The sequence below is a fragment of the Elgaria multicarinata genome, chromosome 19 (genome assembly GCF_023053635.1).
Source record: "Elgaria multicarinata webbii isolate HBS135686 ecotype San Diego chromosome 19, rElgMul1.1.pri, whole genome shotgun sequence".
NCBI classification, from domain to species: Eukaryota; Metazoa; Chordata; class Lepidosauria; order Squamata; family Anguidae; genus Elgaria; species Elgaria multicarinata.
This window is the reverse complement of record NC_086189.1, coordinates 13622492-13650200: the sequence shown is the minus strand read 5'-3', so window position 1 is coordinate 13650200 and position 27709 is coordinate 13622492. Positions and strand designations below refer to the sequence as shown.

Here is a 27709-nt window from a genome sequence, read left to right as displayed (position 1 = left end):
TGCCCAGGGTTGCAGCCTTACAGGTCAGGCGCGCCTGCTCCGAAGCAAGTCCCAGTGAGTTCCATGGACCCCTTACTCGTGTTTAAGCGTGCCCAGGGTTGCAGCCTTACAGGTCAGGCGCGCCTGCTCCGAAGCGAGTCCCAGTGAGTTCCATGGACCCCTTACTCGTGTTTAAGCGTGCCCAGGGTTGCAGCCTTACAGGTCAGGCGCGCCTGCTCCGAAGCAAGTCCCACTGAGTTCAATGGACGCCGTGGCAGCGCGCCCAGGACGGCAGGCTAGGCAGGCCTCCTCGAAACCCCCGGTGGGGCGTGCCAGGGGCCCCCGCTCCCTCCCTCCCGTGGCAACGGGCCCAGGACTGCGGGGCGAGGCGCGGAGGCGGCGCCTGTCGCGGGGCTGGGCCGAGGGGAGGCGGGCCGGCCAGCCCCCGGAGCCAAGCTGGGCTGCCGCAGGCGCGCGCCCCGCAGTCCCGTCGCGTCGGATCGTGCGGAAGCCGGCGCCGCTCCGAAGCCCTGGCTGCGTCAGTGGGAGTCATGGAGGACTCGGAGAAAGGCGCCCGCGGAAAGCGGGAGACCGTCAAGATCGGAGGAGGTGAGCACCGACGAAGCGTAAGCGTGCCTCTGAGCGGGTGCAGAGCGCCGCCTTCCCGCTTGTCTCTGCTGCCTGGCGCTACCTCGGAGCGCGTGGGTCCGAAGGCGGCTCTCCTGCGCGCCCTCCCAGGGCAGGAGTTAACTGGAGCCGCAATCTAAAGCCACTGTGTCTCTGAGCATGCACAGGGTGTGCCTCTTGGCACTGATCTGCTTCATCCTGAAGCCGTTTCGTTTGGGGGGCACCTCTTGAGTTTTGAGGTTGAACGTGTTTGAGGGGAAGGCTCGCTGGGAGCTATGGCAGAGGCTTGGAGGGAACAATAAGAGTGCCTCTGAGAATGTGCAAAGTGATTCTCCCTCCTCATGGAGCCAAGACAACCACCAGGAAGGGATGGCTCTGGTTTCCTCTGAGGGGCTTCTGACCCTCTCTTGCAGGAGGGCTAGGGGCGAGTTATAGAGGCTTGCGTTTTCAGACTAACAAGTTAAGTCTGGGCTCCGGCGGGCAGTTGTTTGAGTGACTGGAACGTCGCTCTCTCCATGCTACCTTAAGGACTAGAAACTTAAGGTAGTTTCTGATCAAGAATGCTCAGGTTGCGATCAAATTTGCTGGGGACCTGTTTCAGAGGCTATATTTATTCCACATTCTGTGATCTGCCTTTGCTTGGGAAAAACGTTGCGTTGAGAACTAGATAGAGGAAATCGTACAGAAGCAAAGCTCAGCACACGAGATATTTCAGTTTATCCCGAACTAAAAGTAAACCCTTGGAGGATTTTTAGCGGTGAATGCCATCTAGGGACTAATTTGTTGACTCTGCTAAGCGTTACTGCTATTAACAGTCATCCAGGCTTTTTGGCGGCGGCCTGCTAGATTAAAAATCAAAGCTTCAAAACAAAATTAAAAATCAAAACAGTCATTAACTAGTTTCTCCAGCAACAGGGTAATGTTTTGAGCCAAGGAAGGCGGGGTTGATGGCATGTGTGCTTTGGGTACAACTAAATTTCAGTTCAGAGATATTTGTTTGCATGTGTCTTCATTGTAGTGCTTCAGATGTTGGATTGCAATTCCCATCTGTCCAAGGGGTGATGGATGATGGGAGTTGCAATCCAACAAAAGGCTTTTTTCCTCGCATACTGCTTGCAAAGTTTCCAGTGCTGTGTAGCTATGGGATAAGTAAGGGCTCTGTACTCAAGTAAGTTCCACTCCCAGGAATGTGTATTTATTAGGATTGCATCTTCAGTATTGATCCTCGACTGACAGTGAGAGACAGAGACACACACACACACACACACACACCAGCAAGTGTTTAAAGATCTTGCCAAAATGTAGGAGAAAAGGAAACTAAGGGGAGACATGACAGAAGTGTACAAAATTATGCATGGTATGGAGAATGTGGAAAGGGAGACATTTTTCTCCCTCTTTCAAAATACTAGATCCCGGAGTCATCTCATGAAACCGATGGGTGGGAGATCCAGGACAAATAAAAGGAAGGACTTCTTCACACAGCGTATAGTTAAATTGTGGAACTCACAGCCACAGGGTGTGGCGATGGCCACCAATCTGGATGGCTTCAAAAGTGGGTTGGAAAAATTCCTGGAGGCGAAGGCTATCCATGGCTACTAGCCCTGATGGTTGTGTGCTATCTCCAGTATTTGAGGCAATAACCCTGTGTGCACCAGTTGCTGGGGAACATGGTTGGGAGGGTGCTGTTGCACCATGTCCTGCTTGTTCATCCCTGGCCGATGGCTGGTTGTCCCCTGTGTGAACAGAGTGCTGGACTAGATGGACCCTTGGTCTGATCCAGCAGGGCACTTCTGATGTTCTTGTGGAGGAAGAAAGGGTGTAGCTGTTGCCTTAGCAAAGACCCTCTGGCCGCGCTCTGAACCCCTTCTGCCTAATAATTGAGTAGGGGGTTGGACTCGATGGCCTTGTAGGCCCCTTCCAGCTCTGCTATTCTATGATTCTATGTGACCCAGAGATCTGAAAAACTTTGCCATGCTTTTGCGTGTATTTGGTTGGGCCTGATAACGGTATTGCCTGATGGCTTCTGGACCGGCATGGCTCGCTTTGTTTCTTGGGTCTATAGTTCATCTCTGGATGCCTTTAAGATGCCGTACAGTGTTCACAAGCTTACTCACGGTCATGTTTACCAGGGGTGGTTATGCAAAAGGCTTGCTGAGGGAGCATCCGCTTCCTCCTACCCCTCGTAAACCTTGACATTGCCTCATGCGTAGCACGTGAGCGCAATTAAGTACACTCTCTGCGGCTGGATCAATGTGCTCAGTGTAGGCTTGTCTTAGGAAACTACAATGTGTTGGGGAATGGGGGTGTTGACACTTCCTCCCCGCCCGCCCGAAAAAAAGCACCAGCAAGTATCGGTTGCAAATGCTGATGGTTACTCACTTCAGTGTTCAACTTCCTCTGCCGTGTATGGGTGGAAGGCATGGGACCAATTGTCAGCAGGTTTTTGGCTTAACTTATGTGCAGGAGCAGCTATCCCTACTGAAATTCCCTTTTGTAAACAACTATTAAAGGTGCAAGAGCCCTGTCTTCTTTTTTTACCAGCCCCCTCCCTAGTTTTAGTACAGGTTTGCTCGACACTCTTTACATGCCCTTAAGAAAGTTGCAACAGTTTTCTGTCTTCAGAAACTGAATTCGCTGCTGTAGCATCTTGACATCCATCCTTCTCCTCGTCCCCTGCCGCAAACGACGTCTTGATTCTATTTTGCTTAAGCTATCGAAAACGGTAATAGCAAACCCCCAAACCGGAACATTGCATACAACTTTGGAGAAGCCAGATTTGTAGCCGGGGCAGGAAAGAAGGTTTGCAGCATTTCCGTCTGTGATTCTTACTGTTGCCTTCCTGTAAACGACGGCGTTCCTTCGAATCTATATGCGACGTTTTTCGTTTGTTTCTTTCTGGTTTTGCTTGGCTGCGCAGGCCATTTTGCACCCGGGGTGTTTGGATGCAAAAACCGATGCAGCTCCTGCAACTCGGACAGTTGTCTAGAAGGGCTGTTCAACAGGTGCAGCCTATCATCTGCAGAACTATTCATAGGGCCCTCCTGCCATTTCTCCTTCCTGTAACTTTACTACAGCCAGGGCTATTTTGATTGGTGGATAACTTGTGTGTCTCTTCCAGATGTTTTGGCCTACAATTCCCATCTTCCCTTACCATTGACTTTGCTGATGAGAGCTGCAGGCCAAAACATCTGGACGGCCCACGTTGCGCACCACTGGGGTAGAGCAGTGCAGGCTGGTACCTCAGTGGGTTGGTGAATCCACTCCGGGTTTCAGTCAGAATCACCCAGAACTCAGAGGTCTTGAGCACCTTAGAGTTACAGATGGACCAGAGTAGATCCACTGTCCCACTGACATTGTAGTCACCAGCCTCCACTGGTCCCAGCAGCACCCACTAGATCTGCCTTGGGTGCCACACTAAAAGTCCTGCTGCTGTAAGCCCTAATAATAATAATAATAATAATAATAATAATAATAATAATAATAATAATAATTCATTTCTTACCCGCCTCTCCCTTTGGATCGAGGCAAGGAACAACATTAGTACAATACAATATGAATCAAATACATACAATTAATTAAAAGAGCATCTAAAACTAATACAATATCAAAACAACGATCAAGACATCTTAAAATTCTTGGTTTAAAATTCATCTGGGTAGGCCTGCCGGAAGAGGTTAGTCTTTACAGCTGTCTTAAACTAGGAGAGAGAAAGTTAAGTTGACAAATCTCCCCGGGCAGACCATGGGGATGGGGCGGGGAATGGCTGTCAGGCCTGCTGGGGTGGGGGTCTGCTTGAGGAAGATAAATTGAAGTCTGGAAAGGCGACTTCCCACCTCCGTCCGCGCCTTCTCTGTCTTGCCAGTGAGTATAGCTCTTCTCTCATCTCGTGTGTCCCTGATCATCTACGCCTCTAAACGCAATGCCAAGGTTTCGTTCCAAGACTTCCTCTGACCGCAAGGAAACCAATTAAGAAGGGGAACGCAGAGATGCCTCTTGATTGGGAACGTTGGGCGTTGTCCATCTGGAAATGCCCAAATCTCCTAACCTGTTCATTCAGTGAACCCAGTGATGCTCTCTAGCCTTACAAGGGCTGCTCGGGCATTTTACACACCTGTCTGCCAATCGATATGCACCCAACAGAAATCTTGGGGTGCAACTTTTCTGTTCTTATCCTTTTACACTCTGTATAGCCCAAATATCCATTAGACTTCATTCGCATGCCACACCTTGGCAATTAGTAATTTCTGCTTGGATCTGATCCCACAGCAGTTAATATTCTACCAGCAGCTCTGTTCGTCTACTTAAAAAGTCCTTTCTGCGCAAAACAATAGCTTTTACACACACACCTCCATCATTCCTCAAAACACTGCTTCCTGTTTACCGCCACCATTTCCAGTATGAAATACGACAGCAACAAAAATTAGATTAATTTGCAGCGTTTCCACGCTTTTCTCTTGGGGCGGAACAAATGATCTGCAACAAACTTGGCATGATGAAATTCCAGTTCAGCCTTGTAACCTTAATCTGTAGTAGCAACTTCCTCTGGGCGTATCACCGCTGCTTTTGGGAACCGAGTTATGGCAACTGCGTGGCTGATGCTTCCTACTCCTTTCCAGTCTTACAAAGCTCTTGGCTGTAAAACTGGTCATTCATATATGGAGATAGAGATACACACCATGGTGGATAAAAATCAATGATTTTTTAAAAATCAATGATTTTTTAAAAATCAGATTTTTTTTTTACTTAAATCGGATTTTTTACAATTTAAATCGGATTTTTTTTAATAAAATGCTTTTTGAGGAAAAATCTATCTAAAGATAGTTTTCTATTTAAGATACGTTATAGTCCAAAGGTTATTCATCATGAAATAAGGATTAGTTTTTAATTACGTAGCATAAGGTTGTATATTCATGCAATGTTTAAATTTTTTGGTAAATGAATTCCATTAATTCAATTAAGATTATTGGGCAATTTTTCTGTCTAGAAGATATTATCACTGAGGGTTGGTTTTACAGTTCTCAAAACTGTGAATTTGTGTCTACAGAGATCACCACTCCATTGTTCCTTTGCAAATCTATGTACACAGAACCAACCCCTTACCTCTTAAGTGCTTAGTTTCAAAAAATTCAATGGATAGAGTGCACTTTTGGGGGGCGGGGAGTCACATGATTAAATCGAGTCTTTCTGAGTAGTGATTTAAATCAAATCCACCCTGATACACACACACACACACACACACACACACACACAATTGAAAGCATGCAAGCAAAAGTTTTTTAAACATTATTTTTGTACAGTGTTTAGCACGTTAGATTTTTTATATAAATAACACATGCAAAACAACTTATTATGTGATCCTGAACATACATTTTAAAATAAAAAAAGAAATACAAGCATCTTGTTATCAATTCAGCCTGCAACAATGGAAATGAATCTATCATTCATACCAACTTCACAAGACGCAGAGGCTCAAGTAAACTGTCTTAAATCTGGGGCCTGATCCAGCCAGGACCCACGCACTAAACGGATTCAAAAGTACCAATATGGCTCAAGTCCATTTGTATGAAAGTATGTTGGTTTACTGATGGAAAATGGATGCAGATAATAAAAGCACAGAAAAGCTCACACACGCCCCTCGATTGGTAGATCATAATCCCCTCAATTGGTATTGAATTGGTACTCCGGATGCAACGGGGTGTCACCCCAAGGGCTTCAGGTCTCAGGACAGGTGGGTCCCCTTCCTCCATACAAAGTGAAATCCAAGAGCAAACCAGTAAGCTTGGATTTTATACATGTCTCTCCTCAGTTCCAGAATCCATCAGTGTGCGCGCACACACACACACACCCCACACCCTCTCACTCTCTTCATTAAGAAGAAAAAGGGGAGCTTTAACTTCTTGGCATGGAAGACGTTTCTCACAGGAGAGAAAAACCTCTTATCTTCAGAAAGTATGAAATGTCCTGAACAGCTATCTGCTTGATATTCGTACCGAAAAGCACTGACCTTCACTATACAGCTGTGAGAATCAGCTTCATAACAGTTGCCACCTTACGACTCTATGTACGTTCACAACCCGACTCCTCGCCATTCTTCCACAACCAAATCCATCACGTGCAAAAACGGTTGTGCAAATTATAAGAGTAAATATGCAGTTGTCAAGATTGACTGCTCAGATTCAACCTTGGGCATGAGTTAGCACCTTGTAAGATTTGATTTGATTTGATTTATTACATGATGGACCTGTTCCACTTCTGACACATACAAGCTTGCTAGGCCTGGTGAAGGCATAATATTTACCTAACCATGATCTACTGCATTAACCTATTAAGATCCCACAGGTACACTGAAACCATGGTTTAGCTTATTGAACTGAGCCCAGCCCCCAAAGGTAGGGTGACCCTATGAAAAGGAGGACTGGGCTCCTGTATCTTTAACAGTTGCATAGAAAAGGAAATTTCAGCAGGGGTCATTTGTATATATGGAGAACCTGGTGAAATTACCTCTTCTTCACAACAGTTAAAGCTGCAGGAGCTATACTAGAGTGACCAGATTTAAAAGACGGCAGCTTTAACTGTTGTGATGAAGAGGAAATTTCAGCAGGTTTTTCATATATACAAATGACACCTGCTGAAATTTCCTTTTCAGTACAACTGTAAAAGATACAGGACCCCTGTCCTCCTTTCCATATGGTCACCCTACCCAAAGGATGAATATCTGGAGACGCCAGTGAAATCTGCCTTTTACCTTGTAAGAACTGTCTTTATCATGCTCTGCTTGGTACAGGCATCACGTTTAATTGTGGTTTTTAAGCCCACGAAAGCCTGCTTTGTGGTTAGTCCTTCACCCATGGCTTATGTATTCTAATGTAACACTTAACCATGGTTAAGGAAAACAAGCCGTGGTTAAGCATTGGCCTTAGAAATGAGGATTGACTTGCCACTAGTAGATAACTATTCTCCCCAGCCCCGTGGAATTCCTGGAGACACTGCAGGACAAAACAGTTTTTGTGTACAATGCCAGGCAAAAGGCTTGCTCCTGGAGAAATGCAGCTGCTGCAGAAGACAGATAACCCCAGCTCTATTTTGCGTCCTGTTTTCTTGATTCCCATAAATGAAGCCAATGGCTCTTGGGATTTTCCTGAGAGCTCTGTGTACATTCTTGAATATGAACTTGCACTCTTCTTGGCCAGTGGGAGGCATTTTTTCTCCCCTCTGGAAGGGGGAACGATAAAGAGCTATTATGATCATCCCAGAAACCTCAAGCTGATCTTCTGCTTTAAAATTAAAACATTAGGGTGGCTTTGTTTGGTTCTGGGTGAGGGGATGGTTTGGCCCTCTCTCTCTCTCTCTCTCTCTCTGACACCTGCACACACAAACACCCTAAAACAGATCAAGTATATTGAAGAAAGAATAGATTTAGGCTTGGAAGATGGAAAAAAACCAAGCAAACTCAAACTTCCATTAGTTGGAGAGGGTGTTCAGACAACACGATAGTCAACGGAGGGGTAATAATCAACTCAAGAGTTGTTTATCTAGGGGTTACTCTCCACACAACAAGATAATAATCAACCGTGGTATAGATTACGATCAGTGTTGACTATTAGTCCATGTTGAGTTGACTCACTCATCCTCCACCCTCTCTTCCCCCTCAGTCCTCCCACTAGTATCCCATCAGCCCTTGCTGCCGAAAATCTGTCCTGTCAGCTGGACTAAAACGGCAGCCTCTGCTTGGACTGCTCTTGCTTTGCAGCTCTGTGGCTGACAAAATAACCAACGGTGGCCGAGGAAATAACCAATGGTGCCTTCCACACAACACAAGAACCAATGATGGTTCAAATAGCCAACTCTGCAAAGCGTTGGTTATTTTGGCCAAAAAACCAACTATTGGTAAAAAAAAACTCCCACCACACAACACGATAATCCATGGTGGGTTAAATAACCAACCGTCGACTATTTAAACCACCATATTGGTTATTGTGTTGTCTGAACCCAGACACAGAGTCATGCTAACCATTCAGTTCCTGGCATCTCTGCAAAAGGCAATCAGTGTGTATAGTGGCTTTTTATTTTACTCCTCAAACCTGACCTCCAAGTGTATATTATTATTATTATTATTATTATTATTATTATTATCCCGCCTTTTGCCCAATGCTGGGCCTCAAGGCAGCCTTACAAAGTTTAAAATATACAGGGGGGGGGGGGGGAAGGGAAACAAAACCATAAACAATTTAAAAAATACACACCAAAATTATAAGACATTAACATAGATGGAGGGCCAGATTATTCTCCAAAGGCCTGCTTGAACAAAAAAGTTTTAGCCTGCTTCCGAAAGCCCATCAAGGAGGGAGCCAGCCTAGCTTCCCCGGAAAGAGAGTTCCAGAGCACCGGAGCAGCCACCGAGAAGGCCCTGTCCCGCGTTCCCACCAAACGCGCCTGTGAAGATGGTGGGACTGAAAGAAGGGCTACTCCAGAAGATTTTAAAGCACGGGCAGGCTCATAAGGGAGAATACGGTCTTTCAAATAACCTGGACCCGAACCATATAGAGCTTTATAGGTCATAACCAGCACTTTGAATTGTGCCCGGAAACAGACTGGAAGCTGTTTTAACAGGGGAGTTGTCTGCTCCCTGTAACCAGCCCCGGTCAACAATCTGGCTGCAGCTCTTTGAACCAGCTGGAGTTTGCGAACAGTCTTCAAAGGCAGCCCCACGTAGAGCGCGTTACAGTAATCCAATCGGGATGTAACTAAGGCATGTGTCACCGTGGCCAGGTCCAACATCTGTATACTCTGGGTTCAGCTTCTCACCCTTTTTTATTTTTTAAGTATGCTGCCTAGAGTATTTTGTATATAGGCGGGACAAAAATGGAATAAATTAAATAAATAAATGTTTGTGTTTCTCCTTGCCTCTTTCCTACTCTCCTTTTCCCCTTTCTCTTTCTAGAATAGCATTTGGGACCCTCCAGTCTAGTATCTGTTCCCAACTATGGTCAACCAGAGACGCAGTGGCCTCCCCCTATTGCCTGCCCTGCAGTAGCTGAAGTAAATGATTTCCGAAGTTGAAGGTCCATTAAGTTATCTTGACTACTAGCCAGTGATAGACCTCCTCTTCCTCTTCCTCCTCGGATTTGTCTAAGAGCGTTATCACACCAGCGTTATACTGTGCAATCACTGTGAATTGCATGCAAAGGACTCAGAAGTTTTCCACCTTATAATCTGCTTTGACTGTGAAGTACTCCCAATGCCTCCTGCCTTAATTGTGCAATAAAGCAAAAAGATTCGCCGTGTTTAGCCCCTACTTTTTGAGCATATCTTCCGAGCCGCCGCTGGGGCGCAGGAGCAGGATTTTAAAGAAATGCTTACATCTGCGTAAGCTTTAAAGATAAAGACATAAAAATTGGCATAGTAATAGATATTAGGGAGAGCTTTAAGCATACCAAATTTGAATTGAATTGGGTCAATTGATTTTTTATGATTTTTTACATTTCCCCCCTTAAACTCACTTCCTGGTATGCAAAGGATCTCTGTAGCGCTACGGGGATAATTCGAAGGAAGCATGTACATGGGATGAAGCTTTCACTCTCCCTAAAGCTAATGGCCACCTCCTAGATTTTGTGGTAACCAATTCTGCGTCAGCATGTGAAGAAATAATTTTCTCTCGGTTTGTCCTAAAGGTGGCTTCTCAGTGGCTTCTCTCCATTGAAAGCTTATAAATATGTGAAGAGCGCCATATGCCCATTATGGATTCTGAAAAAAATGCCATGACAGTGCAGCCGCTTGAGGTTTCCTGAACCGTTTCAATTTAAACTTGCATGATCTTCTTCATGCCTGTGTGTCGTGTAGAATTCATACAATAGTTGAATTGGAAGCCTTATAGACAAAAGCCCTATGAAGAGAGACTGAAAGAACTGGGCATGTTTAGCCTGGAGAAGAGAAGATTGAGGGGAGACATGATAGCACTCTTCAAATACTTAAAAGGTTGTCTCACAGAGGAGGGCCAGGATCTCTTCCCGATCCTCCCAGAGTGCAGGACACGGAATAACGGGCTCAAGTTACAGGAAGACAGATTCGGGCTGGACGTCAGGACAAACTTCTTGACTGTTAGAGCAGTACGACAATGGAACCAATGACCTAGGGAGGTTATGGGCTCTCCCACACTAGAGGCCTTCAAGAGGCAGCTGGACAACCATCCGTCAGGGATGCTTTAGGGTGGATTCCTGCACTGAGCAGGGGGTTGGACTCGATGGCCTTATAGGCCCCTTCCAACTCTGCTACTCTGTGATTCTATGATTCTATGGTACTGGGAGCAGGAATTGCCATCCTGAGAAACTCTGTTGACTCTTCCATTCCTCTCCGCACATAGAATTTCATCTCCCCCCCCCCCCCCACGCTCCAGTCATTCAGCATTCAGTTCCCAACGGAACATGCTCAGTCCTCTATGAGGGGCTGCCTTTTTGTCCCCCTGCATTTCATTCCTCGAATGACTTCTGCACATCTTGGGGTTCCCCTGCGTCTGCTGGGATCTCCCTCTCGCACGTGCGCTTTGTGCCATTTGGGCCATGTACGGATCGGTATTTGGAGCGTTGAGATGGCTGTTTGTACATATGGTGATAATGGAAACTTAAGAGGCAATCTTGTAGGGGTCTCCTCAGGAGTAAGTCCTGCCCGAGTTCAGCGATACTTGCTGTCAAGTCTAGCCTTGCTCCCCCTGGGTTGGAAGAAGGTGTTTCAGGTGATCAATCAGAATCAGACTCTGAAGTAGAGGAGTCGGCGCCAGACACAGGCCAGCCTATACCAGTGGGGGAGGAACCTCTCACGGGTTCTTCACCAGCTGGGAGTGAACCCTCTCCAGAGCTTATCTCCTCAAGGGCAAATCATACACAGTCAGTGGGAAGCCAACATTCTTCTGAAGGAGAGAGCACCGGCAGCAGGTTAGCTGATCCTAGAGTACTAAAATGGGCGGAGTGAAAGGAAGGCAAGAGAAAGTCAGCCCGGCTAGCGTCCCAACAGAAGCTGCCTCAGAACTATTCTCTCTGAAGTTAATGCGTCTTGGGAAAAAGCTTCCCGTTCTCCTTGAAAGGACAATTGTCTCGCTTAGTCTGCATAATTTTGCTTATGGGAAAGTTCCAAGAGATGAGACTCCCTTCAGGTGGGAAGGGATGCTTATTGCTGGAATAAAGCTATGTGGATTACTTAGCAGGCCTCGTTATTGTCTCCCAAGAAGGCGGGAGGTTTTTGAGAAACACGACACTTACTCCAAGATACATGAGTATGACAACCTTCTCTAACCTGCCGCCTTCCAGTTGTGTTGGACTACAAGTCCTATCACCTCAGCCATCATGGATGATGGGAGTTGTAGACAGTTATCTGGAGGGCACTAAATCGGGGAAAACAGAAATGCAGGACTGCATTCAGAATATCTGATCTTAAATACATGAAAGTAATAAAATTTTGCACGTAACATCCTAATATGTGTGCCTTCCTTCCCCCCTCCTTTCTCACTTTCCAGAGGGCTCTTTTAGCGGCCTCGGTGTGTGCGGATGGATCCTGGTGATTTTTTCCTTCTTAATGGTCGTTGTAACCTTCCCCCTGTCCATCTGGCTATGCATAAAGGTAAAAAAAAAGAAAAAGTGACTTGGAAAGGATTTCCCATGTAAATTCCCAGTGGTTTCTTCTATCAGGGCAATGGCTGGGATCCCTGGCTGGTTCCTCTCCTAAGAAACTGGAATCATAAACCAAGAACAAGCCCTATTTTATAATCCCGGCTTGTTAGGAGAGCAACAAGCCAGGGATCTGGTTCCGGACATAACGCTAAACAAATCATGGATTGAGGTTTCCTGGTTTGATTAGCTGCTCCTGTGGGCAGGAGTTAAACTCTTTTTTTCTTTTCTTTTTAAAGGGAGTAACAGCAGTACTTATTTTAATCAAGTATCCAGACACTCATACCAGGGGATTTTAAAGCCACAGTTTATTGCCAGTAACCATTTGGACTTTGAAAGGTGCTGAAGAATAACGGACTTTGAACGTGAATAGCTTTTGCCTGTTTGATCTTGCTAGGGGAGCTAGGGGAGGGCGTCCCCCAGGGCAGTGTAAAACTGATTTTTTAAATCCTGTATTAGAGGTACACCCTGCACCTTCAGGACCAAAGGTTCCCAAGTGGGTACCCTGAAGGTGGTGGCCCCCTGATTGCAGAAGAAGGAATCAGCCTTGCATTTGAACACTGGCCTGGTAACCAGGAAGTGTATGCAGGCAAGTGACTGGACTGACCGAGGAGAGAGGGCGTGTGCTGCCTCTCCTCTGTGTCCCAGCATGGAAACCAGGCAGGCTGCCAGCATGAGCATGCGGTGTGCCACCCTCCTTGCCTCCTCTGCCGGCCTGCCAGCAGGTCAAGAAGCGCTTTTGCAGGCTGGTAATGTTGCCGTGCTGATTTTTCCAGCCGGGTCTAAATGGCTTCCTTGGGGCGGCCCATAGCTCAGAGGTAGGGCACGTGCCAGGGGAGGAAACACTGGAGGCTGCCTTAGAGCAGATTACTTCTCCATCTAGGTTCGTGTCGCCTACGCCAAATTGGTAGCAGCCCTCCACGGACGGAGGCAGAGAAGGGTCATTTCCATCAACTGTTACCAGTCGAGGCTAGTGGCTCCGATATCAGTGGAGTGATGAATCGGCTCCAGCTTTCAGTCAGAACTCTAAAGGAGCTTCACACTTTAGATAGCTCCTTTAGAGCTCTGACTGAAACCCTGACCGGCTCCACCGCCCCACTGACCTCAGAGCCACCAGCGTCCACGCCAGCTGCCCCCTTTCCTAGAGTCTGAAGACCTAAAGACAGTAGTGCACCTGCTGGTCACTTCAAGGCTCGACTTCAGGGCTACCTTTGTGCCTAGTCCGGAAACTTCAACTAGTTCAAAATATGGCAGCCAGACTGGTCACCCGTGCACCTGGGGTGACCACATCACACCAGTTTTAAAATCTCTTCACTGGCTGCCAATTAGTTTCTGGGCGAAGTATAAAGTGTTGGTTATCACCTTTAAAGCCCTACATGGTTTGGGTCCAGGCTACGTGCGGGATCGCCTTCTCCCGTACAGTCCGCCCCGCACACTCAGGTCCTCTGGGAAGAATTTACTCCAGCCAACAAAAACAAGGCTGACAGGTATTACCCAGAAGACTTTTTCTTCTGCCGCTCCCAGTTTATGGAATGGCTTGCCGGGAGAGATTCGTGAACTTAATAGTCTTCCGGGAAATTTAAGAAAGCCATAAAGACTCATCTCTTCCGGCAGGCCTACCCAGTTGAATTTTAAGATGCCTTTTTAATAATGTGCTGCTTTTAATATCATATTAGTTTTAAATGTTTTAATTAGTTATATGTATTTTATGGTGTTTGTATTTGTGTTGTACCCCGCCTCGATCCAGAGGGAGAGGCGGGTAACAAACAAATAAATAAAAAAATATTATTATTATTATCAATATTATTATTATTAAAAAAACTGGAGAGGCCAGGATCAAACTGGAGTCCTCTTGAGTCCTCAGGCTGAGTTGCAAGAAAGAACGATGTTATAGTCTTCCACCATGTTTACAAGCTAAGAGAAACCATGTTTCTCTTAGCTTGATGGAATTTCTGACCTTTTGCGTTGCCGCGATATCCCTTGCTCTAAAATTAGCCTCCCTTTTAACATTCAGTTTCTCTTCTCCGCTCCGCACATTCCAATCCACCCCACCGGTATTGTATCCTGCATGTGCTAAATGTGAGCGTTGCAAAAATAGCACAAAAATAGGCTGAAGTGTGTAAGACGGGGGGGAGAAACACAGCTGGAGGAACGCTCTGTGATTTATTTATTTCTCATTATAGATAGTCAAGGAATATGAGCGAGCCATCATTTTTCGGCTGGGGCGCATCCTAAAAGGAGGCGCAAAAGGGCCAGGTGAGTGTGTGCGTTTTTACATTGTGGGTCTGGATATGGCAGAATGTTTGTGCTTTTCTAATCAGAGGGTGTTTTTCTTGGTGCAAATATTGTATCCTGCCTTATTACGAGGGATCAGTTTAAGGAGCAGTCCTATGCATGGCTGGCTGGGGTACGCTGGGAGCTGTCGGACTTTTTACTGTCTAGATATTGCATAGGGTTGCGCCCTTAATTGCAAAATGGACCCTGTGGGACGGGGCGCTGTTTTAGAGGACTGATCACAAAAATACAGAACCCTTTCCACTAGGTAAGTTGGCAACTGACCAGAAAAGACCTCACCTGGGCGGGATCTACACTGCTGCTTTATAATGCTTTATAATGGTTTTGACAACTGTTCGGGCCCAGGAGACATTCCATATACCGTTTTCAACCTGCCTTGCTTGGTGTAGATCTGGCCCTGGTCTGGTTCGGTGCTTTTCACAGCAGCCTGCTCGGAGAGAAACCAGCAGGTAAACCTTTTCACAGCACAGAGCTAAGCAATTAGCCCCCTCTTGTCTGTATTACGAGCTGCTGTTAAAGGCACATCGAGAATGGCATCTTGAAAAGCTGGTAGCCGTCTCCCTTCGGCTGATGCAGGGCCAGCTGTGCAGAGTTCCCCTTCCCTTGCCTCTTTTTCTCCTGCATTTGCAACAGGACTTTGTGTCTTGTGCAATAAGGCCCAACCGCTCCAGCACTGAGTGCCTCTCTCTTGTACCTGCAGAGCAGCTGAGTTTAACATTTGCAATTTTTTCCCCCTGCAGGCCTCTTTTTTGTCTTGCCCTGCACAGACAACATCATCAAGGTGGACATGAGGACCATATCATTTGATATCCCCCCGCAGGAAGTAAGTATTGCCTTTCTGCGGCCCCTTTCCTGCCTTTGGAATGCCAGATATAAATAGGCTGGACTCATCTGCCCGCCTCCCCTTTCGCCATCCGGCCGCCTCTCTTTCACAGTCTCAAATCTCAGGACGGTACAGCTGGGGAAGCATAGAGGCAAAGAGGCTGAGCTATGAATCGGGAAGTTCCGGGTTCCAAACTTGCCTCTAGCATCAGCTGACTGGGCAAATTGCCATGTCTCAGCCCCCAGGGGCCTATCTTATAAGGCGGTTGTTAGGATTACTGAGCCAGTGTGGTGTAGTGGCTAGAGTGTCGGACTGGGAGTCGGAAGATCTGGGTTCTAGTCCCCATTCAGCCATGGAAACCCACTGGGTGACTTTGGGCCAGTCACAGACTCTCAGCCCAACCCACCTCACAGGGTTGTTGTTGTGAGGATGAAGTGGAGAGGAGGAGGATTACGTACGCCACCTCGGGTTCCTTGCAAGAGGGGAAAAGGTGGGATATAAATGCAATAATAAATAAAAATAATGAGCATCAAGAGCTATCTGAATGCTAAGCGAATAGCGACAGGATCCTTTGTCCCTCAAGTAAGTTCCCCTCTAGCCACTGTCATCGTACAGAGAGCTCTCCTGGAATGGATCCAAGTTGTAATGTGGGCCCACTTGCAAAGACTGCTAGGGAGTCCAGCTACGTACCATCAGGAGTCCCAGCCTTTGCTGGCAAAGCTCAACTCCATGCCTTGAAAGAGCTCCTGTCTCTTTAAGAGGTGCTCCGGATTCCTGTGTCTTGCATTGTGCAAGGAAACCACGTTTGGCACAGTTTTTTCTGTCTATTTGCAATTGCGGCTGGATCAGTGAGTCCTGTTTTCACCCCCATCAGCCGCACTGCCAGTCACCTGCAGCTGGAAACTGCTGCAGATCTGGCTCAAGTTTAGTTGGCTAGAAAGCGGCTAACCATTAGGCATCACTGTTTCTGCTGCTGTGGGCCTCCCGTTGCCCAGCTGCCTCCCTCCCCCCCCCTTCTCCTTCTGGCACTTCGTTTTCTTCCGATTAGATTAGATGTCCTTGTGGGTTTTGGAGGCAACTGAGGAACAGCCATTTCTCTTTGGGAAACTTGTCAGGGTGGTGTTGAAGGATTTCTTCGTTTTGCATAAATCAAAAGCTGCATTTCTCACAAGATGGTTGCAAGGCCCTGGGAAATCCTGGTCTGAAATCCTAGCGTTTTAATACCCTAGGGAGTACTACAGCACTGCAGCAGGCACCTTCCCAGAGACACAATCTGCTTAGAATATTTTCTTGCCGAAGCCTTATTGAAATTTTAAAAAGGAAACTTCGTGTGACGCAGAGCGGTAAAGCAGCAGTTACTGCAGCCGAAACTCTCCCCACGGCCTGAGTTCGATCCCAGCGGAAGCTGGTTTCAGGCAGCCGGCTCGGGTCGACTCAGCCTTCCATCCTCCCGAGGTCGGTAAAATGAGTACCCAGTTAGCTGGGGGAAAGGTAATCACGGCCGGGGAAGGCAACGGCAAACCACCCCGCTATAAGGCCTGCCAAGAAAACGTCAGCGAAAGCTGGCGTCCCTCCAAGGGTCAGTAATGACTCAGTGCTTGCACGAGAGGTTCCTTTCCTTTCCACATTGTAGGAAATTGTAAAAACTGAAAAGGAGAATGGTCAGAGTCTTGTGCAGTTCCTGTTCATTTCAGTGAGGCTTCTTCAGGGGACTTTGTGGGTTAGCTCTGCCTCCTTTTGCCCCATAATGTCATCTGTTCATGTCGGAACGCCTCTCCCGACACGAACCTACCCGTACCCTACACTCAACATCTACGGTCCTCCTCCGAGTGCCTCCTCCGAGGGAAGCTCGGAGGTCCGCAACAAGGGAGAGGGCCTTTCCAGTGGTGGCCCCCCAATTATGGAATGATCTCCCCGACGAGGCTCGCCTGGCGCCAACATTGTTATCTTTTCGGCGCCAGATCAAGACTTTTCTCTTCTCCCAGGCATTTAACAGCATATGCTGAGTTTTTTAACTGACCCCAGGATAGTTGTTTTTAAATGGATATTGTCTGTTTTTGTTTGTATTTTATGCTTTCCATGGTTTTAAATTTTGTATATTCCTTTTTAATGTTCACTGTTTTTAACTTTTGTAAACCGCCCAGAGTGCTTCGGCTATGGGGTGGTATATAAATTTAAATAATAATAATAATAATAATAATAATAATAATAATAATAATAATCTGAAGGAAAGTGAGTCAGGAATGCTTTGTGATTGGTCATAATTTGAGATGTGGTTCTTGCCCCTTAAACTCTTGAATTGCTCAGGAGGCTTTGTACCTTAAGAGCAGATGGGGACTCCTTTTGATGCCCTCTGTTCAATATCTGAGGTTCTACTCTATGTTCCCTTGCAAATTAAAGTACAACAGATGGCCACAAGGGAGAAGCAGGGCCTTTTCTGCAGTGGCACATCACCGAAAGAATACCCTTCTCTTGGAAGCTCGCCTAGCACCTATTGCTGAATGTCTTTTGGTATCTTGTATAGAGTTAGCTATTTCATGAGCCCTATGGAGTTTGCTGGATGAGTTGGTGGTCACTTGCTGAGGTTAAGGGGAGAGGTGGTAGAGGTGTACAAAATTATGCATGGTGTGGGGAATGTGGAGACATTTTTCTCTCTTCTCTCATGAGATGACCCAGTGGGGTCATCCCATGAAGCTGATGGGTGGGAGATTCTGGACAGATAAAAGGAAGGACTTCTTCACACAGCGCATAGTCAAATTACGGAATTCACTACCACAAGAGGTAGTGATGACCACCAGTTTGGATGGCTTTAAAAGGGAGTTGGATAAATTCCCGGAGGAGAAGGACGTCAATGGCTACTAGCCCTGATGGTTGTATGCTGCCTCCAGTATCCGAGGCAGTAAGCCTGTGTGCACCAGTTGCTGGGGAGCATGGGTGGGAGGGTGCTGTTGCACCGTGTCCTGCTTGTGAGTCCCTAGTCGATAGCTGATTGGCCACCGTGTGAACAGAGTGCTGGTCTAGATGGAAGCCAGGAAGAAGTTGGGCTGAAGCATTCCCTGTGGCTTTACTGTGAAGCTGAACTCCATATCAATGAGCTGGCATTGAGATTTCTGCCCTTGGGTAGGGGTGGTTGAGAAATTCATTTCAATTTGTGCTTGACCAGAATTTATCCAAGTCCATACATTTCCAAGCCAGCGGTACAATTCGCGCAGCAACGAAACGTGTTTGAAAAACCCAAACGTTTGAAAATGAACGTGAAAAAATATATATGCATACCCTTGAAGAATGTGTGCAAATATGCTTTTCTCAATGGGGAAAATCTGCACATTTCAGAAACCCAACAAGCTTGTTTTGTTGATTTGCATGCGCCTCGGCGGAGAACCAAATTTACCAATCTAGAAAACTTCCCGGTACGTAAACATTAGTTTGTGTTTCCTCACTCTGCGTAGGGGGAAGGTGGATAACGCTCACACACCCTCTAAAGCGTACAGAGAAAGCAAATTAAAGAAAAGATTGTTGGCACATCCAGCTAGAGGAAGGGTGTTGTTCATGCCTGTGAGCTGCCTACTCCTTTGAGTGTGTAAAGTCTAAACGGCAAAACTAGAGAAGGCTGTGACATCACAGCAGCTCAGCCAATGGCAAGCCAGAAGGCAAGATGCTTGGGCAACAGACTTGTTTGCTGAAATAATATGGACCTGCTGTGACTTCAGAGGGCCTTTCATACATGTTTGGCTCAGAATGAGGACTACTCACTTGGGCAAGGTATGATAAGGAAGGAAGATCACAGTTGGTTTGGAGGCTGCGTAGACATTAACTGGATGGTAAACTTAACAAATGGCACAGAAGAGGTGTGGTGCATTGAACTACTCGGCAACAAGTGTTAAACAACGCGTGTTGAAAAGCCCGGTGCTGAACAACCCGTTTAATCTGGTTGTGAATTATCTCCTTTAAGAACATGAGAAGTGCCCTGCTGGATCAGACCAAGGGTCCATCTAGTCCAACACTCTGTTCACACAGTGGTCAACCAGCCATCGGCCAGGGACCAACAAAGTAGGACACGGTGCAACAGCACCCTCCCACCCATGTTCCCCAGCAACTGGTGCACACAGGCTTACTACCTCGAATACTGGAGGTAGCACACAACCATCAGGGCTAGTAGCCATGGATAGCCTTTGTCTCCAGGAATTTATCCAACCCCCTTTTAAAGCCATCCAAATGGGTGGCCATCACTACATGTTGTGGTAGTGAGTTCCATAATTTAACTATGCGCTGTGTGAAGAAGTCCTTCCTTTGATTTGTCCTGAATCTCCCACCAATCAGCTTCATGGGATGACCCCGGGTTCTAGTATTTTGGTTTCAGTTCTGTGGAACACAAAATATGAGGCCTGTTGAAAACTAGCAGGTTGAATGAACAGAGGCCAGGGCCTGGCTAACGTCCGTTTCGATCAGAATGCAGGTAGAAAAGGAACATGGCGCCCTGGAAAAGAGTTCGAGTGTAGAGTCTCCTATTCATGATAACCCCAGTGTTGAATGTTGTCTTCTCCAATAACATCACCAGGTGCAAACCCATCTACCTGCCTGCACTGGTAGTATCACAAACAGTAATCCAGGTGTGGCACAATCAGGAAATGCACAAAAGAAAAACAATAATGTTTGTTTGAAAATACGTTACTGAGTGGTTATGTAATGGTGGATTGCTCACTTGTTACCAGCAAGTAGCTACCTGCTAATTGTGGCTGCTGCTATTATTATTATTATTATTATTATTATTATTATTATTATTATTATTAGTATCCTGCCTTTTGCCCAATACAGAAAATGTAAAACATTCATTGTGAAAGCTAGGAAAAGAAATGTAAAAAAAAAAAGGGGGGGGAAGAATATTAAAACATAAACGTTTAAAATACACAACAATATTATAAGTCATTAACAAAGATGGAGGGCCAGATTATTCTCCAAAGGCCTGCTGGAACAAACAAGTTTTAGCTTGCTTCTGAAAGCCCATCAAGGAGGGAACCAGTCTAGCTTCCCTGGGAAGAGAGTTCCAGAGCACCGGAGCAGCCACCGAGAAGGCCCTCACCCATGTTCCCACCAAGCGCGCCTGTGAAGATGGTGGGACTGAAAGAAGGGCTTCTCCAGAAGATCTCAAAGCACGGGCAGGCTCATAAGGGAGAATACGGTCTTTCAAATAACCTGGACCCGAGCCATATAACTACTAGCTATAGTTTCTTTGCTTCTTTTTGTAATTCTTCAGTATTAATTTTTTCCCCTCCCTTCTGTTTCTACTCTAGATTCTTACCAAAGATTCAGTGACTGTTAACGTGGACGGCGTGGTTTATTACCGAGTCCAGAACGCCACCCTCGCTGTGGCAAACATCACCAACGCAGACTCAGCCACTCGGCTCCTGGCTCAGACCACCCTGAGGAACGTCCTGGGCACCAAGAACCTGTCTCAGATCCTCTCTGACCGCGAAGAAATCGCACACAGCATGCAGGTATAGCGGAGCCATGTCCGAGCTGCGTCTCCTCGGGATGTTCAGAACCATACAGAGTCACATCTCCTTTTAAAAATCTGTTTTAAGGTCTCTTATTCTGCTTTTATTTTATCTTGTACACCTCTCCGAAATTTTGAACGGAGAGCAGTATATAAATATTGCAAATAAATAAACTGAATATTTATTTTGGGGATAGGGCTAACTTAAACATATTGACACCAGGAGAAGGGGAAGAGACACAAAAGCCCTGCGTAGTGTGTAACAGACATTTTTTTTTGGTCTTAAATGGCTCTTAACATTGAATGGTGGCTTGGACCAGAGAGTGCTGGAGCTTCGCGCTCTTTCTGTAGTCAGAATGTTTTGTTTAAGACCCTGTTTTGCGATGGCACCGTGCAAGCGGACCATTTGGTAACGAGCGCGGGATTTCGACAGTCTTTGTTTTTTATAATGGGAAGAAAGCAAGTTTCTAGTCCTCAAGGCGGTAAGGATAGCCTTGAAAGGGACTGGGCAATTCTTGACCGAAGAGACCTGGGAATAGGAAGGATGGATGTGTCACATATCCTGAAGAAAAGCTGCTTTAGTTAGCTGCCTGCCAACGGCAAACAGCTCCAGCCTAAAGGAGAGGGATTTAACTCCACCTTTTTGCAGGAGGAAATATGTCAGCAAGATCTGCTACAGAAGTAGCTTCAAAAATTCAGTTTATTGCTTCTAATAAGTCCTGTTCCAACCTCCCAGTTCTTGTTTGATCATCACGACCTCTTGCATCATACCCTGATAGGTGACTGCATAGCTGCACCCTTTTTTTTTTTTTTTAAACAGGCCACCCTAGATGATGCCACGGATGACTGGGGAATCAAGGTGGAGCGTGTGGAGATCAAGGACGTGAAGCTGCCCATCCAGCTCCAGAGGGCCATGGCGGCCGAGGCAGAAGCTGCCCGCGAAGCCAGAGCCAAGGTACGACATTCGGCACGTTTGGTTTCGTCTGTGACTGGCGGGGAGACCATCACTTAGAACGGGGGTGGCAGCTTGAACACCTCCAGAAGTAGTTGGAATGCAATTCCTATCAGCCCTAGCCAGCTTAGTCAATGGTGAGGGATCATGGGAGTTGTAGTCCAACACCATCTGGTGGGCAACAACTTGCCCACCCCTAACCAGAAGGCGGTAGGTATAGCAGAAGGAAGCAAAGGCCAACATTAGCAGAGTTGTTGGCTGCTGGGTCATATGATGTTGGATAGCCCACTATTCACACTTTCTGGGCTCAAGTGTGTCCTATATAGAGATGATATTATTTATTTATTTATTTATTTATTTATTTATTTGTTTGTTTGTTTGTATCCCACTTTTTGTCCAATACTGGGCCTCAAGGCGGCCTTACAAAATTTAAAACATATACATTTTAAATCTAGGAAAAGAAATGGAACCAATGACCTAGGGAGGTTATGGGCTCTCCCACACTAGAGGCCTTCAAGAGGCAGCTGGACAACCATCTGTCAGGGATGCTTTAAGGTGGATTCCTGCATTGAGCGGGGGGTTGGACTCGATGGCCTTGTAGGCCCCTTCCAACTCTGCTATTCTATGATTTTAACTAGACCAGCTGTAGGGCCAGCCTGGGGGCTACCGTAGACTCTTCAGGTCTTTCTGCTCCTCTTTTACCATATTCATTTGCTGCTGCCAGCCTATTCATAGCTAACACCCCCTAGGCCGGTGTTTTGCTTTTTCTAGGATGAGAAAATCTCTGGCAACCCTCTTCTCTCTCCAAAAGAGGTTGCCTAGGGCTTAGGAGGCTCCTGCATCTCTGCAAGAAGAGCTTTGAGCGTAATCCACAAAATATTCTAGCCTGCAAACATTTTCACTATAGCAACCATCACCTTAGAAGAAGCATTTCCTCTTGTTTGACGAGAAAAGGGGATTGTAAGATGAAGCCCTGTTGCAACACATGCATTTTACGGAAAACCAATTCTGTTTCAACAGACAGACCTATCCCTCATCTTGTGGAGGGCAGGATGTAAATTCAGTGATTGCACCATCGTATCTTTGATAGCGATGGAAACCGGAGTCCCCTCAGATGAGATCAATGACCTATGAGAATTGGGGCTGTCAGACTAGCTGTCTGCTGTGAGCGCCTCCACATCTGTGTATTTACTCAACACACCGCATTCTCCAGAGACTTATGGGAGAGGGACAAATGATACCGGCCTTTGTGGGACTATAACACCTTATAATCAAGGCAGAGTATTGCACTTACGAACGTTCCTGCACATTGTAACCTCATCCGCATGTGGAAAACTAGCACCTTGGGAAGAAGACTTGGCTTAGGACCTTTCATCCTGACTTGCTGGATTTCCAGCTGCAGGGAGATTTTTTGATACTACAAAACATTAAAACATGCAGAAACTCCCTCCCCCCCCCCGCCCAAACAGATACACATCTGCATTTTGAACCAGACTGTGCACTTTCTCTGAGTTGTAGGTGGGATACCGTTAGTTGAATGTGAAATTAATTTTTGCTAATTGGGAAGGCAAGGCTGCATGTTCAAGAGGAAATTCAGGGGGCATGCTGCTTATGAGCTGCAATCCTATGCATGTTTAGACAGGAAAAAAAGTCCTACAACTCCCAGCATTCCTGCCTAGGGAATGCTGGACGTTGTAGGACTTTTTTTTTCTGTCTAAACATGCACAGAATTGTGCCCTCAATCCCCTTGGAATGCAAGTGGTTTCATTTTTGTTATTGTTCCTCTTCCTTTATGGGAATAATTGGTCTCTGTTGCATAGTTATCTTGCCTGGAAATAATTCCCCTTTCAGCCAGTTTATTTTTAGAAGGTAACGATTCCTGATCAAATAAGTGTGTTTTTACTTTTGAGGCCTAGTCACTCCTGAATTTTGTTTGGGGTCAAAGTATTCCGTCCATTTCTGGGCTCCACAATTCGAAGGACGCAGACAAGCTGGAGCGTGTTCAGAGGAGGGCAACAAGGATGATCAGGGGTCTGGAAGCCCTATGAAGAGAGACTGAAAGAACTGGGCATGTTTAGCCTGGAGAAGAGAAGATTGAGGGGAGACATGATAGCACTCTTCAAAGACTTGAAAGGTTGTCACACAGAGGAGGGCCATGATCTCTTCTCGATCATCCCAGAGTGCAGGACACGGAATAACGGGCTGAAGTTACCGGAAGCCAGATTCCAGCTGGACATTAGGAAAAACTTCCTGAATGTTAGAACAGTACGACAATGGAACCAGTTACCTAGGGAGGTGGTGGGCTCTCCCACACTAGAGGTCTTCAAGAGGCAGCTGGACAGCCATCTGTCAGGGATGCTTTAGGGTGGATTCCTGCATTGAGCAGGGGGTTGGACTCAATGGCCTTATAGCCCCCTTCCAACTCTACTATTCTATGATTCTATGATTCTAAGGTCTTTGGTTTGCAATAGGATCATCCAACAAGGGTGAACATCCTGTGGTTCTCCAGGTGTTGTTGGACTCACAGTTTCCATCAGCCCCAGCTGGCATGGCAAAGAGACATTTGGAGGGCTACAGGTTACCCACCTCTGAATGGGATGAGCCATCGCTCAATAGTAAAGCACCTGGTTTGTATGTAAAACGTCCCAAGTTCACTCTTGTCCTCTCCAGCTAAAGGACCTTGGGTAGCAGGAAAACATCTCATAAGACCTTGATCAAACTCTATAGGCCCATTCAGAAGACACCTTAAACCATGGTAATTAAGCCAGAAAACCAGGCCGTGTTCAGAAGACACCTTAAACCATGGCTTTAACCACAGTGAATAAGGCTTTTTGATTTATTCACCATGGTTAAAGTTGTGGTTTAAGGTGTCTTCTGAATGCAGCCTGGCTTTCTGGCTTAACCACTGTTGTTAAAGCCATGGTTTAAGGTGTCTTCTGAATGGGCCTATACAAGTCAGCTTTATATACTCAAAAGCCTTGCTGGACCTGTGACTTCTTCTCTTCCAGGTAATTGCCGCGGAGGGTGAAATGAACGCCTCCAGGGCCCTGAAGGAAGCCTCTATCGTGATCACAGAGTCTCCGGCTGCCCTCCAGCTCCGCTACTTACAGACCCTGACCACCATCGCGGCCGAGAAGAACTCCACCATTATCTTCCCGCTGCCCATAGACATGCTGCAAGGCATCATGGGAAGGAAGCAGTAAGAAGCCAACGCTGATGCAGGCGAGAGAGGCTGTTGTGGAGGCCAGATTACTGGTGGGGAAAGCGCAAGGCGGTGTCAGAGAGAGGAGCCATTTCTATCTGTGTAGCATTTACATGTGTGTCTTGTGACGCTCAGCAACTCAGATCCCTTTTGCTGTTCGTCTGAACAAATTTTGCTTTTGATTTGGGCAGCCTCTTCAGAAATAGTTATTTGTACTTCTCCTCTCGCCCCATCTCACGCCTGCCCCTCTTTTTCAGAGAGGCATTTGACGTCTCCGTGACTCCCAGAAAGGGAAGGAGAGTTGAAGAGCTTCTTAGCATCCCCATAGACCAGGAGGCTGCCTTTTAAACGGAAAAAAAATAATGTTTTTCTCCTCTCTCTTGGGAAACAGCTTCTCATCAGAGAATCAAGGGTGGAACTTTCCACTGCTCCCTTGATGCAACAGGAGAGCTGATATGAATAAACTGTAGTTATGGAGACTGCTTGTAGCTACGCCGTGCAGGGTTTTTTTTTTACAGGCGTGTTTCTCTTGTGTGCAGACTAACACAATGCCTTTTACAAGCACTTCAGCAAAAACGCCTCTGTGTCTGCCTTTGATCTGTACTTTTTTTTTTAATGAAACAAAGATATGCCTTCACTTTATTTTTTAAAAAAAGAAGTTTATTTTTTAGACGACTACCCATTTTCTGGTTTTAGTTTTTATTAAAAAAAAATGTGATCAACGCAAAGTTGAACAGTCCTAGAGCCAGAAACCCTACTGGTGCCTTCCAGTCTTTAACTGTGCTTAGTTTTGTATTTATTCTTTCCCTGAAGATTTTAAGTAGAACATATCTTATTTTTTTAGATCTATGGGATCAGCCGCATCTCTCTCTCAGCTTTTTGCTAAAAGCTAGGGTTGAGGCTTAGCCCTCCGCCTCCGCAAATTTATATAAGAATGTAAAAAGAGCCATGTTGAATCAGACCAAGGATTCATCTAGTCCAGCATGGCCAGCCAGCAGGACATAGGTTCAACAGCACCCTCCCGCCCATGTTCCCCAGCACTGGTGTATATAGGCATACTGCCTCTGATACTGGAGGGAGCATAGAGCCCTCAAGACTAGTAGCCATTGACTAGGGTGACCATATGAAAAGGAGGACAGGGCTCCTGTATCTTTAACAGTTGCGTAGAAAAGGGAATTTCAGCAGGTGTCATTTGTATATATGGAGAACCTCGTGAAATTTCCTCTTCATCATAACACTCAAAGCTACAGGTCCCCTGCCCTCTTTTGTATCTGGCCACTCTAGTATAGCTCCTGCAGCTTTAACTGCTGTGAGGAGGAGGGAATTTCACTAGTTTCTCCATATATACAAATGACACCTGATGAAATTCCCTTTTCTATGCAACTATTAAAGATACAGGAGCCTGGTCCTTCTTTGCATATGGTCACCCTAGTTAGTTTTAATAACAGAAAATGCCTCGGAAGAGGGCTGTGCTGCTGCAATTAGTAAAAACACAGGAGCCCTGCCAGAAAAGAAAAACAGCTGGCAAATCAATTGTGGACTTGTGTTTCAAAATGCATTGTCACAAAATGCATGTGCCCTTGGGATTTGCCCATCCTTATCTCATCCTAATTTTAGTCCAGTGCTCCCATACATAATCTTGGACTGATTCCCCGCCCTTAAAACAAAACAAAACACAGTTTTTTTTGTTAAAACCCTATCTGCCAGAAGTGCTTTTAATAGTGTGCACGCAAATATTGTCTGTAAATGAAGGGTGAATGAATTCTAAGTGTCCTTGTTTACATGTTTATGTCCATAATAAAAGCTTTTTTCCCCTTTTTATCTACTCTCAATTTTGAGTTCTTTTCCATCTATGGCAAGTTCTACTTCAGGGATAATGTAGTATTATTATTATTATTATTATTATTATTATTATTATTATTATTATTATTATTCTAGTGGCATCAACATACATAGTACTTCATCACAGTATGAAAACACAGGTCCCTCCCGTGGAAACCTTACAATCTAAATAGTGGTTTTAGATGTATGTGCATTTTGCATGTTTTTGTGGTTTTTAATTTTTGTATATTGTTTTTAAGTGTTTTTTATCTGATGTGAACCGCCCAGAGAGCTTCGGCTATGGGGCGGTATACAAATGCAATAAAATAAATAAATAAAATAAATAAATAAAATGAATAAATGAATTCCAATACAGGCAACAGAAGACGGGGATGCAGGGACAGGAGACGAGTGCCTTCTGGACACTCTGATCAGCAAACTAGTCAAAAGTGGGCTAGATGGAACAACTATTAGGTGGATTCACAGTTGGTTACAGAATCAAACTCAAAGGGTAACAGGTATCAATGGTACCTTCTCAAACTGGGGAGAGGCAACGAGTGGGGTACCGCAGGGATCAGTCCTGGCCCCAGAGCTCTTAAACATTTTTTATTATTGACTTGGATGAGGAGGTGCAGGGAATGCTTGTCAAATTTGCAGATGTCACAAAATTGGGTGGGATAGCTAATACCCTGGAAGACAGAAGCAACCTTCAAAGTGATCTTAAGTTCTACACCTAGGAAAAAGAAACCAAATGCACAGTTACAAGATGAGGGACACTTAGCTCAGCAATTCTACAAGTGAGAATTGTTGTAGATCACAAGCTGAATATGAGCCAACAGTGTGATGTGGGGATGCATTA

General features: G+C 45.9%; 1 protein-coding gene across 1 annotated transcript; it reads left to right on the top strand.

Annotated features, from left to right (window-relative positions):
* Nucleotides 1-449: 449 nt before the first annotated feature.
* LOC134411282 (stomatin-like) lies at nt 450-26850 on the top strand. The gene is made up of 7 exons (XM_063145004.1): nt 450-588; nt 12113-12216; nt 14447-14519; nt 15299-15381; nt 20673-20876; nt 21696-21830; nt 24836-26850. The coding sequence occupies exons 1-7, from the start codon at nt 531-533 to the stop codon at nt 25028-25030; spliced, it is 852 nt and encodes a 283-aa protein (XP_063001074.1). The 5' UTR covers nt 450-530; the 3' UTR covers nt 25031-26850.
* The last annotated feature ends 859 nt before the right edge of the window (nt 26851-27709 follow it).